Source organism: Mixophyes fleayi, chromosome 1 (assembly GCF_038048845.1).
Source record: "Mixophyes fleayi isolate aMixFle1 chromosome 1, aMixFle1.hap1, whole genome shotgun sequence".
In the NCBI taxonomy this organism is placed as follows: domain Eukaryota; kingdom Metazoa; phylum Chordata; class Amphibia; order Anura; family Limnodynastidae; genus Mixophyes; species Mixophyes fleayi.
This window is the reverse complement of record NC_134402.1, coordinates 397,554,198-397,572,448: the sequence shown is the minus strand read 5'-3', so window position 1 is coordinate 397,572,448 and position 18,251 is coordinate 397,554,198. Positions and strand designations below refer to the sequence as shown.

General features: G+C 39.6%; 1 protein-coding gene across 6 annotated transcripts in view; it reads right to left on the bottom strand.

The window, feature by feature from the left end:
• CAST (calpastatin) overlaps positions 1–18,251 on the bottom strand; it is a 110,034-nt gene that overhangs the window by 4,519 nt on the left and 87,264 nt on the right. For 5 of the 6 annotated variants that reach the window (XM_075181257.1, XM_075181266.1, XM_075181230.1 and 2 more), the window contains 17 exons: positions 17,331–17,426; positions 16,882–16,965; positions 15,714–15,812; positions 13,432–13,512; positions 12,842–12,886; positions 12,183–12,278; positions 11,940–12,023; positions 7,385–7,489; positions 6,508–6,591; positions 5,096–5,143; positions 4,281–4,373; positions 3,100–3,189; positions 2,223–2,315; positions 1,148–1,240; positions 1,009–1,044; positions 454–549; positions 243–311 (listed from right to left, as the gene is read on the bottom strand). In XM_075181257.1, coding sequence (XP_075037358.1) covers positions 243–311; positions 454–549; positions 1,009–1,044; positions 1,148–1,240; positions 2,223–2,315; positions 3,100–3,189; positions 4,281–4,373; positions 5,096–5,143; positions 6,508–6,591; positions 7,385–7,489; positions 11,940–12,023; positions 12,183–12,278; positions 12,842–12,886; positions 13,432–13,512; positions 15,714–15,812; positions 16,882–16,965; positions 17,331–17,426 — 1,392 coding nt within the window. The remainder of the gene's footprint in view (positions 1–242; positions 312–453; positions 550–1,008; positions 1,045–1,147; positions 1,241–2,222; positions 2,316–3,099; positions 3,190–4,280; positions 4,374–5,095; positions 5,144–6,507; positions 6,592–7,384; positions 7,490–11,939; positions 12,024–12,182; positions 12,279–12,841; positions 12,887–13,431; positions 13,513–15,713; positions 15,813–16,881; positions 16,966–17,330; positions 17,427–18,251) is intronic. The other variant, XM_075181240.1, reaches the window with a different exon arrangement.

The window sequence follows — 18,251 nt, the reverse complement described above, 5'->3', positions numbered from 1 at the left end:
TGCAGTTAAACAGTTTAAAAAATAAAAAATAAACACTTGTACATGAAATACTAGAATTTGTGGGAGAAACAGCACCAACAATCACAGCAATCCATGGCTTCAAAAAATTCTCAAAGTGAATTTGTAACCTACACGCAGTGGATGTAGCTATTTTTTGCACTGTATATTCCTGAGACTGCAGTCTATCACTCCACTAGAAGCAGTACCTCATTAGTATATGATAGACTGTATATTATTTATACCTTTGAAGAATCTGGAATCTTCCCTGGAGTCTTTGAAACAGGAGGACAAGCGGAACTCTTAGGCTTGTCCTAGTGCAGAGACAAATATACATAGTTACTGTGTTTTGTTTAAAAAGGACTTCCAAATTAGTAAACTTAAAAAAAATAAGGTTTCTATATTTTTTGGAACATTTGGCTCTTTAATCTGAAGTTTAGAGAATTATTAAATTACCTTTGATGAATTCTGTGATTTGTCAGTTGAGCTGGTATCACAAGATGCAAAGTCACTTGACAGAGCGCCAATAGCTGCATCATCATCCAACGGGTTCTGCAACATAAGTCACTTCATGTTATATCATCATCATGAATTTTTTTTCTGTACTGTGCAATAACAATGTATGCAAATAAAAATTATTCTATTAAAAAAAACATTCAGATTTTAAACTGTGTGCGTTTTCTGTGCATCTCAGACAGCTAGTAAGATGTCAGACGAGCTTTCTATTACAAGAACACTGGTGCTGCATTTGTTGTACAACTGGAATGTGCGGTCACAATGTGGAATTGTCTGGATGCTTTGCTTTCACATACTACACACATCATAGAAAACATTGTAATACTGGATGACGGCGTAGTCCACAGCTGCCAAGTTAAGGTGCACGAATCATAACCAACCAAAAACAAAGAATCTGTTGCTGGCCCTCAAGGACAAATATTAATACTAAAACTCAATTAAAAGTAAATATAAACATAAATAATAAATGTAGAATGCCAAGAACACTATGCTCACCTTTGGTTTCACCTCTTCTGGTTTTGCAGGTTTTCCCTGTAAGTATACATATAAATGAGCACACTCAAAATAATCTGAACTGTATACATATGAAAATACACAACATATATAGCATTGTAATGTACTTGCAGAATATTACCTGATCTTTACCATCCAACAAGTTTCTGTATTCAGGAGGGATTGTGTCGTCTCTATCTCCAAGCCTATCAATGTGCTCTTCTTTTGCTCTTTCCTGCAAATGGTGAGGGGAGGGAATAGATTACACTTCAATACTGACTCATGTGCACACAACACACTTTTTGTTCTTTTCCTTTACAGTAGATGCATTGCAATTCAGATTATCATACCAGTATGTTACAGTGCATTACCACTAGGTGTCGCTATATCAGAAGCAGCCAATGGCTCAGAAAATTAAACAGTATATTTTATGCAAGGGCCAGTTATCTGCTCAATAACAGGCAAAAATAATGTATGTGGTTAAACCAATGCAGCATAATGTAAACTTACATATTGTACAGGTTCCTCCCCCATAAAAGTATCATTGATGTCAGATATAAACGGAATATGTTGGCGCTATATAAATAACTGATGATGATGATGATGATGATAAATGTAAATATTTTGGCAGTAGTGGGTTGTGCCTGTATTCCATTCCTCAAAAAATAGTATTGTAAAATACACATACACATATACTAGACATCATGACAAAGAACATAATACCCAACAAGGACCAGCATTCTACTATCCAGCAAATGGCAGCCATTCCCTCACCTAGCAAACAGACACAGTCATTCTTTCCATAAGACTTTCAGACAGTAAAGGTACATCCAGATTAATGTTCCTGGTTTAAAAACATTGCAGACATTATAGGTGTTGATTTGTACCCTCATGCCGCATCCAAGGGCCATTCTAAAATTAAAGGAATTGCCCCGTTTGGACAATCGTTACTTAAATCAAAAATGCCCCCCAAGTATAGGTCAATTTGATAGCAGCTAATGAACCTACTAGTATGTTTTGGGAGTGTTGGAGGAAACCGGACCACCCGGCGCCCTATTGAAATACTATGGTCCAAAATGCTTTTACAATTTACAGAGTGGGGCATGTTCGATTAAGGAGGAGTTATCCAAAACACAATGTGGGAGTTATATCAGGATCATGTGATCTGGGAGACTGCTATAGATTATGAGATTCTTAGAATTTGTTGCATTACTCACCTTTACCAAGTCCACCACAGGCTTGTTTTCATTTGGGTCAACTTGCCTTGTTCCCAGTGTACCAGAGAGCAGATCTAGGGCATCATCAGATATCTGTACATTATGAAGATATAGAAAATCAGAAAATAAAGATAAGAATATTGGCATCCATTACTGCACACACCCTGTCTAACTTTTAAAGAGATAGTTTCAAAATGGTGCCTCTTTAGATTCTGATAATAATGAATACTATTCCCTTTATGTATTTTGTGAAGTTTATTTCCATGTGTGTAGCTGTGTCTAAGTGTATTTGTGACAAAGAAGCATGGGTTTATCTACAAATGTCTGTCTTTTAAAACAGAGGTAAAGTGTCCGAATTGTGAAAGGGCAAAACCATAGGCACAGCACACATTCCAATTAAGTAATGCATCTATTTTTGTGTTTATTTACCCATTTATAGCAAATAGATTTCTATGCGGGGGAACAAAAACTTCTTATTGGTAGACCAGGGCAGGGGTGTTGATAAATAAATGCAGACTATATACTGGTTCACTGCATCTTCCAACCAAATGCAAAAAAAACAATATATAGTTTTGTGGGATTAGATATCTAAACAACATCAGCCTGTTAAATTACATTTAGTGGTGTTCCCAATAAATGAGGATAAAGGGAGCTGTATATTAGGGCAAAAATGGAAAAAGTGAATGAAAGGGATGGTCCTAGGTGAGAGTTTATAGTGATGTGTTACAGTTTTGTAATGCTCGACACATACTCTGCTGTTAGAAAATGACCACAGTTGTCCATTTCACCCATGTAATTGTACAATTTTGTGACGTGAATAGTTAAGTGAGATAATGGACAAATGCTGATTATGTATATATCACAATATCAATGGAACACTCACAGATGGCTTTGGAGCTCCGGACTGTACAGTAGAAGCTTTGGCACAGGACACAGTCTCTTCAGATCCAGATTTTACAGGTGGTTTCTAAAGAAAAATCAGATATTTATGACATTTTTAAAATTTGCTTAAAATGTTGCCATACTCTGCTCAATACCTCCTTTTTTTCACTTATTATTTGACCCAAAACATACTATATTGAGAAGACTATACAAAAATATTTTATGACAGGACAAGGATGTTCTGTATTCCCACATATTCGCTGGGTATCCCCGGAACTGGCTCCTCCTCCTCCACGCAATTCACCTGACTGCGTAAGGGTCAGAGTCCCTGCTGGATATGCTCAAACTGTCCTTCCAAATGTCGTTGTTTTTAATTTCTGACCTAGTGCTCAGTACAATTCCTCTTATTTTGTACGTTTGATACAATCCACACTATACATTTTCATGCTCTGGACTTCATTCATTATTTATTGAAGATGAGCGTTTAAAATGTAAAATATATTGTCAAGTTGTGTTATCATATGATGGGCATTGTGGCATGCAGATACCCGCCATAGTCTTGTGTGATCATATTTACTTCTCAACAGCAATTTGTCCCTAGGAAATACGTTTTAAACGTTGGCAACTATGAGAATGTAGTATTTGTATTAAAGAGGGATTGAGCCTTAACATTACCTCAGTCATGGATATTTTTCTACGAAACGGGGCAAACTCTACCCGACTCCAGAAGCCAAATTAATGTCACCATTAAATAATAATGTAAGAAAGCTATGGCTTCTTCTGTGAAAGCATTTATGTGTTTTGTTAATAGGGATAAAAATTACAGCTAAGGACTAGCTTTAAAGATCACTTTATAAATAGTTATGGCAAGTACTACAACATAATGGCTGCCTCTGAAGCCATATTTGTTGTGTATTATGGTGAATAATAAAGCTGTATAAAATCAATGTGTTTCCTTTTGCGAGTGAATTTTTTAGTTTGTGTCCAAGAGGTGATTATGTCTGTTTACATGGTGAAGGGGTGGTGGGGTATCCACCCTGGACACTTAAAATAGTGTCAAGTTTAGAAGATGGCTGGATGTGAGGAGAGACAGATAGAGAACATAAAATCATGCACGTAAACCACCGGGATCCCATGTAGAGCAAGTAGTAAGGACACAGGGACCATAGAACTTACCACAGAAGACTGTAATGGCGCACACTTTGAGGTGGTGGGAGTGGTGACAAACCCTTCAGTCAGAGCATCCAGCAGGTCATCCTCGCTCATCGGCTGCATGTCCATAGTAATATAAGGGATAGAAAACGAAAGAAGAGTGAACTGCGAGGTTTTCACAGAGTGTGAGGGTAGGACTGATGCTGGTTATATGAGCAGAGCTGTAATGTGACACTACAGCACAGAATACATGTGAAATAGTACTGGGGGCTCCATGCCAGACTGAACAGACAAAACGTCTGCCTAGCAACATTCTAGAAACAAACGCCAACCCCAGAGACACCCATCTGCATTCATGGGAAAGGGCAGACACTAGAGACCTGAAACAGGTACAAGTGTGTGTGTTTTACATTTACATGTTACAAATCATTCTAGAATTATTTTCATTTTGAAAAGCTCTGTGTAAAGTAATATGTAACAATTTTTTTTTTAATTAAACAATCTAATCAATAATGTGTGTGTGTGTATGTATAATTTTACAAATATATATATATATATATATATATATATATATATATATATATATATATATATATATATATATATATATATACACACACACACACACACACACACACACGAGTGCACTCAAGCTCTTTAATCATCAGCTATTTATATAGCGCTACTAATTCCGAAGCACTGTACAAAGAACTCACTCACATCAGTATATATCAGTGGGGCACCACATAGCTCCACTGAAGAGATCACATATCTGTCCCTCATTATCTGGTTTATATGTGTGATTATATCTAATAATGGAATAATTAAACATATCTCACCTGTGGCTTTTCTTCAGGTTTTGGCAAAATGGGCTTCCCATCCTTATCCTGTAACCAGAAAGCAGTTTATAGGCTTTACAATGTAACAGACACCTGCACAGTGTTGAGGCAGCCATCTTGTGGGCTCAACCAATACCAATATTTACCCTATCAATTCACAAGGCTCTAGTGATGTCACGGAGGCAATAAGTCAATTGCTAGGCTCCATTGTCATGTGAGTATGGTATTGTTGCACTATAAAACTTAAACATAAAAAGTGGCCGGGTCGCTCTGACAAGGGACCCTGTGGCCTTTCTCCTTCCACTGAAATCAAACTGATTTTGCACATCACTTCAGACAAAAAGCAATTCTTCTTAATTGGATTCCTCCCCCCCCCTTTGTAACAGTTATCAAAATTGAACTTTCCCAGACATTGAAAGAGGGGTCTACAAGTTTAACGCTAGATGGGGACTTTATGTAGAAAGCCTGGATCAAGGTCTAAGAAACGGCATAATGAAAATGTTTCATGTTCTGGTATCATCAAGCTAATTGGTTCTTATACAGACAATAAGGGGACAGCTGAGAAAATAAAAAATTAAAAAACCGAGACACTTGACAGGTGGCTTTATTAGTGGTTTGGTTCAGGATAAAAGTTGGCAAGAACAAAATCTAATTCAATTTCTCCTACGAGCAATAAAATACTGATGTTCTGTGACCTTGACATGTGCTTTCCTCTGCCCCCCACACTCCACTGTGCTCCAGAAACACATTGAGGTATATTTACTAGAGCACGGCTTTCAAAAGGTGGAGATGTTGCCTATAGCAACAAATCAGATTCTAGCTGTCATAATATCTAGTTAATTCTCCAAATGATAACTAGAATCTGATTGGTTGCTATAGGCAACATCTCCACTTTTTCAAACCCGCAGTTTAGTAAATATACCTCAATGAATCGAAATCTTGTAGATGAAATATCCGGGTGAAAGGTTCATATTTTAATTCTTGTGTGATTTTACTTTTGTTATCTTGTTCTTTATTAGTTATCCCAGTTATACATCCCAACTCCCTCCCCCCAGATTTGGTATAGCAGAAATTAACACCACTTTACCACTATTAAGTCATATCTTGAAATGCGATGATACAGGTCATTCAATAAGTAGAACTCCTGATATTCCTACTGTAATATATGATGACATGTCCTGTTAAGTTATGATTATTTGTAACTTTAATCTGTTAACTCATTTCAAATATATTGTGCCATAATTTTCTTATATATCCCTGTCGTACTGTTTGTTACTTCCTCTTAAAGAAAAATGTAATAAAATAAGACTTGATAGCAAAAAAAAAAACATGCAGTAAGATAATATACCCAGGCACACTACAGCCACAAAAGGCTGAGGAAGAGGACAATGTTATTGATGTAGTGCGCCTACCGTTACTTCCTTAAGCCTGTAGTCAGGTGGTATTGTTTTTTCATCTTCACCAAGTTTTTCCCTTTTTTCTTTGTCTGTTTTTTCCTTGAATAAAAATAAGTTCAAGTTTCAAATACAAAAAAATAAAACAGATATCACCTCCCATCCTCTCTCTGTATTACAGACTTCATGAATTGTTCATCTATTCTGCCCGCGCTGCCCCCCTCCACTGGAACAAGCTCCCTCCCTCCATCAGAACTTCCCCTAATCTGTCCAGCTTCAAACGGGCCCTAAAAACCCACCTTTTTCTTAAAGCCTTTCTGTCTCCCACTTAACTTCCTACCTTATCTTCTGCCTCTGTCCCCCTACTCTCCCTCTCTCCCCTGCGTCTCTCTGTCTGTCCACCCCTCCCCTTAGATTGTACGCTCCTCTGAGCAGGGCCATCTCTCCTCCTGTTTCCACCACTTCTAACTCTGCTCTCCAGCTACTTAGCCCTCCTCCTCAAAGGTCCTCCACCCCACGTCCACTTTCGCTCCCTCCTCCCCCCTGGGGGTCTCCCTGTCTTCTGCGCCCCCCTTCTTGGGCCCCGTCGTTTTCGGATCCTCCCTCCCCTTTCCCCGCCCTCTCTAGCTGTGCATTGAGCGTACTGAGTTGCTGTGTTTACTGTACTGTGCTGTCTCCCATTGTATTGTAATTTTGTTTGTCTCTGTACGGCGCTGCGGATGCCTTGTAGCGCCTTATAAATAAATATTAATAATAATAATAATAATAATAATAATAATAATCTATAGCTTGAATGACAACGCCCAGCATACTCTGGGCCTCCTGGATTCTGATTTTGTAAGAGCCACAACGGATTAAATGTCTTCATTAGTTTTCCATGCACAAATGAAATTACCTTTACTGCATCTGCAACAGGATGTTTCTGTTTTGGTTCCTCCTGCCTAACACCCAGCGTGCCAGCCAGGCCATCAATTGGGTCAGCTTTGGCAGCAGGCGCCTTCTACAATGAAACACACGAGCAGCACGTAAACAACAAACAAATACTCAGGTATTTAATTAATATTAAAACTTATTTACATTATACAAAAGAAAATCAATGTTATATTTGTACCATAAATCAGAGACATGGCTATAGCTGTTATTAGTTTGATTCAGTCATTCCTGAAATAAAACTTCAGACACCCACATTGTTAGTGATAGGGTGGAAGTAGGAACAGGGTTTCTGTACATTTTTCTATTGTTTGTAATTTAAAAAAAACCAACAGGCAATAAATTGGTTTTACACTGGGCTATTACCTTCTGGAAATAAGCCATTTAAATGAGCCTCAATGAATTAGGAGAGACTATGTATCGGGTTTGAAGGTGGCCAAAAAACCTTTACACTCCTATCACAGGGGGCTGAGCGCCGAGACATCATGTGCAGTTTACGGGATGACTTTTGCACTTTCTTTAACCACATTGTGTGGGAAAGTGTATGTCCAAATACAATAAAGAGCATTAAAATGTACAAATGTGCCACGTGGACTAAACACAATCCTGATGTTCCCTTATGCTCAGGACATATTTAACACATACACGAGTCTGAAATGAGCAGCAGGAGAAAATCTAAAAGTTAAAATAAATTAAAGGGTAGCGCTAAAGTGACAGTATACAGGAATATGAAGCATTCCCATCTGGGCCAAGAACCTGGTCCAGAATCCCAATCCATCCAGAGTGCTGTGGATTCCTTGTTATATGAAAGTGACATAAAACCACTTTCCTTACTGTAGTGATGGTCGGGAGAACCGTCTTGAGGTAAAATGAGCTGGTCATGTACTTATAAAACACTGAATAATATAGCCTGAGTAACGCCTAATGGCAGTATGACTATCCTGAAGACATCCAGCTGTAAATCTATCCCTCACTCTTTGCCTTGTATGTTATAATATAGGCACTATTTAAATTAGTGGTTTATGTGGGCTGTCCTAGGGCTAAAGATCCTGCGGCACTAACCTCAGGTGGTCATATAGAATTTCTACGTGTTAATAAGGTTACACAATGTTTCTGATGCCAATAGTTTCTGGACAGAGGACACTCGCACTCCTCATTGCTTATGAATACCGTATTTCCCCATGTATAAGGCGCTCCCATGTATAAGACGCACCTTAATTTTGGGCCCAAGATTTTTATAAAAAAAAAATATTACGGTAACTGTCAAAAAAGGTAGGGAGAGTGTAATGGCAGCACACTCATCATCATCATCATCATCATCATTTATTTATATAGCGCCAACATATTCCGTAGCGCTTTACAATTGGGGACAAACGTAATAAACTAATAAACAAACTGGGTAAAACAGACAAAGAGGTGAGAAGGCCCTGCTCGCAAGCTTACAATCTATGGGACAATGGGAGATTGACACATGAGGTTAAGTATACATTTTGCATCTTGGCCCAGCCAGACTGCAAAGGTAGGGTGACTCATAAGCTAAATGATCCCGTCACACAACAATGTTGGTCCGGGGGTAGTTGTCTTGTGTGAAATTGTGTAACAGGCTAAAGGTAGTGAGGTTAAGATGGTGGTTGAGGAATATTATAAGCTTGTCTGAATAGGTAGGTTTTCAGAGAACGCTTGAAAGTTTGTAGAACAGAGGAGAGTCTTATTGTGCGAGGGAGAGAGTTCCATAGAGTGGGTGCAGCCCGAAAAAAGTCCTGTAACCGGGAATGGGAGGATGTAATGAGGGTGGATGAGAGACGCAGATCTTTTGCAGAACGGAGTTGCCGAGTTGGGAGATATTTTGAGACAAGAGAGGAGATGTATGTTGGTGCAGCTTTGTTGATGGCCTTGTAGGTTAGTAAAAGTATTTTATATTGGATTCGGTAGAAGACAGGCAGCCAGTGTAGAGACATACAGAGTGATTCAACAGAGGAATAGCTATTTGCAAGGAAAATCAGTCTTGCCGAAGCATGCAAAATAGATTTTAGGGGTTTGAGTCTGTTTTTGGGAAGACCAGTAAGGAGGGAATTGCAATAGTCAATGCGGGAGATGATTAGTGCATGAATTAAGGTTTTAGCAGTGTCTTGTGTGAGATATGTGCGGATTCTGGAAATGTTCTTTAGATGTATGTAACATGATTTAGATATAGAGTCAATGTGGGGAACAAAGGATAGGCGTGAATCAAGGATTACACCTAGGCAGCGAGCTTGTGGGGTGGGATTTATGGTCATGTTATCAACAGAGATAGAAATGTCAGGTATGCTCTTGTTGGCGGGTGGGAATATTATTAACTCTGTTTTAGAAAGATTAAGTTTGAGTTGACGAGAGGACATCCAAGATGAAATGGCAGAAAGACAGTCAGTTACACGGGACAACACAGATGTCGAGATATCAGGAGAGGATAGATAGATTTGGGTATCATCCGCATAGAGATGATACTGAAAGCCAAAGGAACTTATTAGATTTCCAAGAGAAGCGGTATAGATAGAGAACAGCAGAGGACCCAGCACCGAGCCTTGTGGTACTCCAACTGATAGGGGAAGCGGAGCAGATGTGGCTCCAGAGAAATTAACAGTGAAAGAGCGATTAGAGAGGTAAGATGAGAACCAGGATAGAACTGTGTCTTGAAGACCTAGGGATTGCAGCGTTTGTATGAGAAGAGAGTGGTCAACGGTGTCAAATGCAGCCGAGAGATCAAGGAGAATTAGGAGAGAGTAATGGCGTTCAGTCTTAGCAGTGATCAGATCATTAACAACCTTGGTCAGCGCAGTCTCTGTGGAGTGTTGAGAACGAAAGCCAGACTGAAGAGGATCCAACAGGTTGTTTGCGGAAAGAAAGCGTGTGAGGCGAGTGTAGGCAAGTCTCTCTAGAAGCTTGGAGGGGCAAGGGAGCTGAGAGATGGGACGGTAATTTGAGAGAGAGTTTGGGTCGGAGTTTTGTTTTTTTAGAATAGGAGTAATCACTGCATGCTTGTATAGTGATGGAAAGATGCCAGTAGAGAGTGAGAGATTACAGATTTGAGTTAGAGGTGAAATGAGCACAGAAGACAGGGATCTACCAATTTGCGAGGGAATAGGATCAAGAGGACAGGAGGTAGAGTAGGAAGATAAGAAGAGCGTAGAAATTTCCTCTTCATTTGTGGGGTCAAATGAAGAAAGGGTGTCAGAGGGTAGTGGGAAGGAAATGAGCTGATGGCTTGTTGAGGAGGAGGATACCATTTCTAGTCTGATCTTGTCAATCTTGTCCTTGAAGTAGGAAGCAAGATCCTGAGCACTGATAGTAGATGGAGGGTTCGGGGTGGGAGGATTGAGAAGATGATTAAATGTATTGAAAAGGCGTTTGGGGTTAGAAGCCTGAGCATAGATAAGAGATTGAAAGTATGTTTGTTTTGCAGTGTCCAGAGCATTTCGATAGGAGTGGTAGACAGAAGTATATGTGAAGAAGTCATTAGAGCTTCGAGATTTACGCCAGTGACGTTCTGCTTTACGGGACAGTTTTTGAAGATTTCGTGTTGCTTTGGTGTGCCACGGTTGACATCGAAGTCGACGTGTAGTATGAAGTGTCGCTGGAGCCACTTGATCAAGGGCCGTTGCTAAGGTTAGGTGAAAATGAGGTACTGCCATCTCAGAGGCTGCCACTGTGCCTCTGTCTCCCGCCTGCTGGATCCCCGCTGCCACTCTCTGCCTATCCCCCGCCTGCTGGATCCCTGCTGCCACTCTCTGTCTGTCCCCCTCCTCCTGGATCCCCCCCCCCGCTGCCACTGTAACACTGCCCCGCTCCCCCTCGATCCCCCCCCCGCTGCCCCTGTAACGCTGACCCCCCCCTGCATCCCCGCTACCCCTGTATAAGACGCACCCAGGTTTTAGACCCAAATTATTGGGGAAAAAGGTGCGTCTTATACATGGGGAAATACGGTATATCATACTGGCCCAGAATATGGCTACATTTATGCAGACATGTAGGAAAGTTTATTTAACAAGACCTATATAGCTAACTAAAGGTACTGTAACAAATGGCAGCACTGTGGCTTAGTGGTTAACACTTCTACCTCACAGCACAAGGGTCATGAGATTGATTCCTGACCATATCCTTATCTGTGTGGAGATTGTATGTTCTCCCTGTGTTTTCGTCGGTTTCCTCTGGGTGCTCCGGTTTAATCCCACGCTCCAAAAACATACTGGTAGGTTAATTGGCTGCCATCAAATTGACCCTAGTCAGTCTGTGTGTGTGTATGTGAGGGAATTTAGACTGTAAGCTCCAATGGGGCAGGGACTGATGTGAGCGAGGTCTCTGTACAACGCTGGGGAATTAGTGGCGCTATATATATATATATAGCTGCTGCTGCTATGTTTAACATGTGGTTGTGTGTAGGATCAGGTCTGCTGTAATCTACAATACTTTGCTTCTATATAGCATATTACAATAAATAATGTAGTGTATATAACTGCATCTGTGGGAGACACCTTGTTACTTACAGGAGGGGCAGGGGCAGCCTGGACAGCTGCGGAGGAGGCACAAACCACAACATCCGCTTCTACCTCTTTTACTTCAGGAGCATCCTAAACAGATATACGAACAAAGGAATAAACAGTGAGCCCTAACCAAACAAGAAAAAAATCTTAAATTATAATAAGAACTTTATTATTTTCTATTTTACATAGTTTCGCCCTCTATTTTTGTTCAGTAACAATGGTCGATATGTCAATGCCTGTACTTACTTTTGGTTTGATGGGAGGAGTCTGCTGTACAGGAGGGGACAGGGAACAAGAGAAGTCTTTATCAAACTCATCCGCCAGTTCACTATCACCCATTGGCTGAAATAAAGATGTAACTTAATTTAGTAATCAGACTTATTCAGTTACCTTAGTTTGAGAAATATACATTGAAATATTATAGTGTAACCTGATCTAGCACAGTTTAAGGTATAGTGTTATACATAATTGCTAATATCTTCCTGTATTCTCAGTATAAAGTGACGCAATACAAAATAGTAGTTGTGACAACCACATGCGTTATGGGAATGGTATAGCTTCGTTACACACCGTGTAGGGCTGAAACATTCAGGGCTCATACTCCCAGGCCAGGGTAGTGTTACAAAGCCCAGTGCTGCAGTTATCAGGAGGTGAGCGCAACGGTAGCCAACTTCATAGCAGTGCGGTGAGAACCACCAGTACCATCCTCACAGTGATCACTAGATCCCCTAATGCTGCGCTCACCTCCTTGCAACATTAGTTTGTGTCTCAGCAACCAGCTGTGCTGATATTATTATTATTATGATCATTAGTAAAAAATAACAACCTGGTAATGTGTACACTTTGCACCTTCTTAATTCATTCTAGTGTTCTATTCATTAAATTGAAACACAACATGGACTTACCTTTTCTTCAGGAGATGGAGGTACAGGCTTACCATCCACTTTTCCCTGAAAAAACAACAACAGTGCTTAAGTAAAGAGGATACCTGCAACAACCACCACCACCGCCTGGCAGTGGATTCCTGCAACAACAACCACCACCACCGCCTGGCAGTGGATTCCTGCAACAACAACCACCACCACCGCCTGGCAGTGGATTCCTGCAACAACAACCACCACCACCGCCTGGCAGTGGATACCTGCAACAACAACCACCACCACCACCGCCTAGAAGTGGATACCTGCAACAACCACCACCACCGCCTGGCAGTGGATTCCTGCAACAACAACCACCACCACCGCCTGGCAGTGGATACCTGCAACAACAACCACCACCACCGCCTGGCAGTGGATACCTGCAACAACAACCACCACCACCGCCTGGCAGTGGATACCTGCAACAACCACCACCACCGCCTGGCAGTGGATTCCTGCAACAACCACCACCACCACCGCCTGGCAGTGGATACCTGCAACAACCACCACCACCGCCTGGCAGTGGATACCTGCAATAACAACCACCACCGCCTGGCATTCTTGACTTTTCCACTTACATCTAGCAGGTTCCTGTATGCCGGAGGGATTGTGCTCTCTCTTTTGCCAAGTTCTTCAATATGTACTGCTGTACTTGTTTCCTACAACCAGAAAACAGTGGTAAAAACAACGATCCATTTTTAACTTGTTCAATCTAGAGTTTGATGTATATTATAGGGATATATGTTATCCAGAAAACTACAAAAAAAGTAAATGACTGCTGCTGCTCAGTGATATAGTCATACGCACATAAATGACCACCAAGCACTTCCTCCTTCAGTCACTGTGAGGAGCACTGCTAAACAATTTAATGGAGGGGGACGTGTCAGGAACAGTTTAGGATATGAATGGTAATGGGGTATTTTTTAACACATGATGCTCATTTGTAAAACATTCAAAGCATTAGACATAGCATTGTGCCTAACAGCTCAGCAGAACTATTTGTGAGCAAATAAAGATTATACTGCTGTATTCCTGAGACCTACACTCATCCATTCCCCGGCTATCTTGTGTTGAGCCCAGCAACCTGAGACAAAGCTCTGCCCACTACCCAGCAGTCTTGATGCATAGAAAGCAGTCAGGTTTCATCCAGAGTAACCAGCAAAGAGGTGCTGCAGCAGCTAAGCACACCACACAGAAGCGAGCAGGTCCAGGTATTGGTAAGTGTGCCTGATGGTTGCCGTGACTATTCTCCTAGCAGTGAGGGCAACACTTTGTTCACACAGTCGGTTATTTTCTGGCGACCAAGAAGCACCAGGAGTAGTCAGTAAGGGAGGCTACTGATATTAAGCCAAACCTCAACAATATGTGTGGTCCAACCTATCATATGGGAGCTTTATAAATAACAATTTTATTTGGACTACATTGTAATAATAATCATTAATAAAATCCATTCTTGTACAGACATATGTTGTATGAATTATGGAGAAAAATATGGCTTCTTTATATTACAAACGAAGGCTTCAATATTGTTTACAGAATAATCTTTAATCAATGATCTTTAAACAGAATGGAAGGACAAGTACCAATAACTTAAAAAATATTTACAAATCTGCTCATCAGACAATTGTTTGGGCCAAAAGTATTCCAGCAAATAACTACACTGTCTGGCAAGCAAAGAGTGTGGTCAATTTAGAGTGTGAAAAAGAAAAAAAAAACACACATTTGTTTTACAAAACAAAAAAAATCTGATTATTTTCAGTTAAATCAGAATTTTATTTCAAATCAGATTTTTCGGATTTTTTTAAAAAAATGATCAAGTAAACAAATAAACCAAGTACAAACAATATTACAAATTTCTTTTAAAATACTGTATCTTTAATATATTCAATTGAAATGACTTGACTGTGCCACCAATCATAGCATGGCACAGCAAACTACAAACAAATCACAACACAAACTGCAAAAGGAAAGAAACAGCAATGATGTTAAAAGATACAATAGTTTGCAATTGCTTTGCCTGATTTGTTAATCTGAATGAGTCCACACCTTAGGTTTATTGAACGCCTTAAAAAGAAACACAAGTGTTGCAGGTTTGTCAGTATCCAAGCGGTTTAGCAGTTTTGACTGCACCAAACCAAATGTGGAAAATATTCTTCCTACTAAAGCGGATGATGCTGCAGCTGTTAGCAATTGCTATACTGCTACCATGATATTGCTATTATCAACTACATTTTCTGAACCAATGTGCATTTTCCACCAGTCTATTTGTGCCACTGTTGACACAACGTTGTGGTCAAACAAGAGGTCATTAGACGTGGCTGCTTTTACAGTGACAAGTTACTTCTGTCAACTGTCCTTTCTCTCTGAACTTGAAACACTGGTGTGATGTGGTGTTGGTCATTCTCTCTGGATTCTGGAATTATCTGTTTCTTTTCTGGACTTGTCTGTTGCCTGTACCTCTTTGTATCACATGAGTCATAATTAAATTAAGTCAGCCAGCAATAGCCATAGATACAGACCTTTTATTAGTAGAGCAGTTAATGAAAGGTCAAATGACTATGGTCCACATTGCACCATATGCCAATTACCATTAAAAGCTTGTTAAAACCCTGCTATTTTTTTTTAATGGTGATTTAAAGCAATGAGTTTTTTAAAATAATCATGTGATTTAAATCACGATTTAAATCATGATTAAAATGAAGTTGATTTAAATCAGTACACACTGGGTCAAATCAGTCAGACTTCTGCTTCCTTGGAGATCAGATTGAACAATCAGACCTATTTTTGGACAACCATACATGTTGCAAGGTGTTTATTACTGCATTTGAAATAAATGAAATTAAACAATATATAAAATTACCGTCACTTCTGGACCTGTGTAGATGGGAGATTCTGGTACATTGAACTCGGGGCCTTCCAGAGTACCCATTAGTTCATCTAAAGCATCCTCTATATCAGCCTACATCAGGGAAGATTAAAAAAAATATCACAAAACATTTACACACACACAAAAAATTGCAAGCTATCAGCTTTTAAGCGGCCTAGAGAAAGTTAAATAATGAAATTTGATGATGAAATTAGACAAATTGGAGGGAGAAGACCAAGTGTCTGCTCAGAAAGTCTACCTCTCAATCTTACACCCCTGGAAACGAGATTGCTGCAGAACGCATTCCTCCCAAGTCAAGATTCGTAAAGACTCCTTCATCCTGATGGATTTACATACTCCATAGGCGTGGCATGTTCCATTGCCCAGTATGTAACACAGCCTTCGGCTCAATCTGCATTACAGACTGGGCAACAGAGGAGGCCATTGCAGATTAGGTGACATATGGTGCCCGGCTCCCATTTTTACTACACGACTGTAAATGTCATTTCACCTTGCTGAACAGGCGGTATGTCAGCACCCAGTCATGTCAATAAATATGTATTAAAAAGAACAAGATTATTTCTGCAAGATAACGTGTGTACATGTTTTTCTTAACACGGATAGAAACAAATCCATGAATCCCACTTGTAAATACCTACAGTAAAATGTTTTTAGGAGCTATTTAAACAGGGATTTATTTCCTATGATAGAAAACATTGCAAGTTAGTTGCTAGTGATCTCCCAGAGATCACTTTATGATAATTATTTCCTGTATGTGCAGCACGGTACTTTGAACTAAAGGAAAATGTCTTTCTCCTGCAAATGTATTAATTTCGCTAATCAATTTTAAATTTCACATGTAAAATATACTTATGGTAGAGGGATGCCCGGAATAATTATGGCTGCTATACATCTATGCACTTTCCACACAATGAGGTTACAGCATGCTTTCTGCATGGGACAAGATGTCATGCGGAAAATGTAGTGACTAGTGCTACTCATGATATATAGAAACACTCCGTGCTTGTTAATGCTAGATGTAAATAATTCCTGAAGACTGTTTAGCTATGATTAGTTCCGGCTATAAATCTCAAGCAATGTTATGACATTGATTAGAGCAGTGTACAACATGTGCATACAGTTCGGTTTGGAGTTTACGTACAGAAGGTCCTGCGGCAGCCTGAACAGACGATGCTGATGAAGGAACAACTACATCCAGTTTAGGCTGCTTATCTTTTGCAGTGTCCTTAACAAAAAAAACAATAAGATTTTTATTCAACAATATGTACATTAAAAAGTGATGTATTGGTTTTACAGATAACCAGATAAATGTAAATATTCCAGACTGAAGAGGATAGTACAGATAGTAAGATATGAGACCTATCTGGAAAGCTGTTCTGAAAGTTAGGGGGGGGGGGTAATTGTTGATGGGTTAATTTTTAAAAATAATGTATTATAATTTTAGTCATGGTGCTCCCAAATAAATAACTAACCCCATTCCCGGAAAACCCCAAATTTCAAGTATCTCGGAAAATAGGTCCCATACCTGCAATAAGCGTTATTGGCGACTGACATGCAACCATATACAATACACATTTCTATAGCATATACCTTGGGTTTAACATCAGGCACTGCCTGGACAGTGGATGGAGATGAGGAGTCGAAATCTTTGGAGAATTCATCTAACAGATCACTTTCACTCATTGGCTGAAGGGTGTAAAATAAATGAATAAATAAATAAATATACATCCAGCGGTTTCATACAGGTATGATCAGATCACTGGTTACTGCCCAGGACAAAGAGAATAACATAAACATGTCATCATTGTGAGAATTTAGGAAATAGCTTTTTAAAAAGAAAATTAAAGACACAAATGCGAAGCGTTATCTACTGGCACCTCGTCCCCCTCCGCACCTGCAATTCCCATCCAGGATCTCCCAGAACGAAATATTTGGCAACGGGAAGTGTATCTGCCTTATATATAAGGATATATATGTGTTGGGAACACACATGGAACCTAATGCACTCTTTAGTGACTTGTTTTGTTATCGTTAACTGTTATTATTGATCAAATGTTATCAAGGGGGCACAACAAAACATCAAGTCACACAAATGTATAAGACACTATACAGTAAGACACTATTCACGTCTAATAGGAGTATTAAATCAAGTGTAAAGTATATAAAATAATTAGGCTTTTATAACTTGAAACAGCAGCACAAAACAGGGTGTATGAGGATCCCTATATTATTCATTCTAGTCTCTGAAAATATCTATTGTAAAATAGGTTAATCCAAAAGACAAAAGGTATATAATGCCAATTCCACAGGTCCAGTGAATGACAATCTTTGGAGGGTAAAAGCATACTAAAACAATTAGGAGTGTGTATTGGGAGCAGGGGGATCAGCAGGGACAAAGTCTATAACGGTGTCTGCCAAGCGGTATAACTGACTACTAAGAAGTTAGACAAAGTAATTGATCAGTATATATATCACTGATTGAATTTGTACAGTAAACATTATATTTCATTT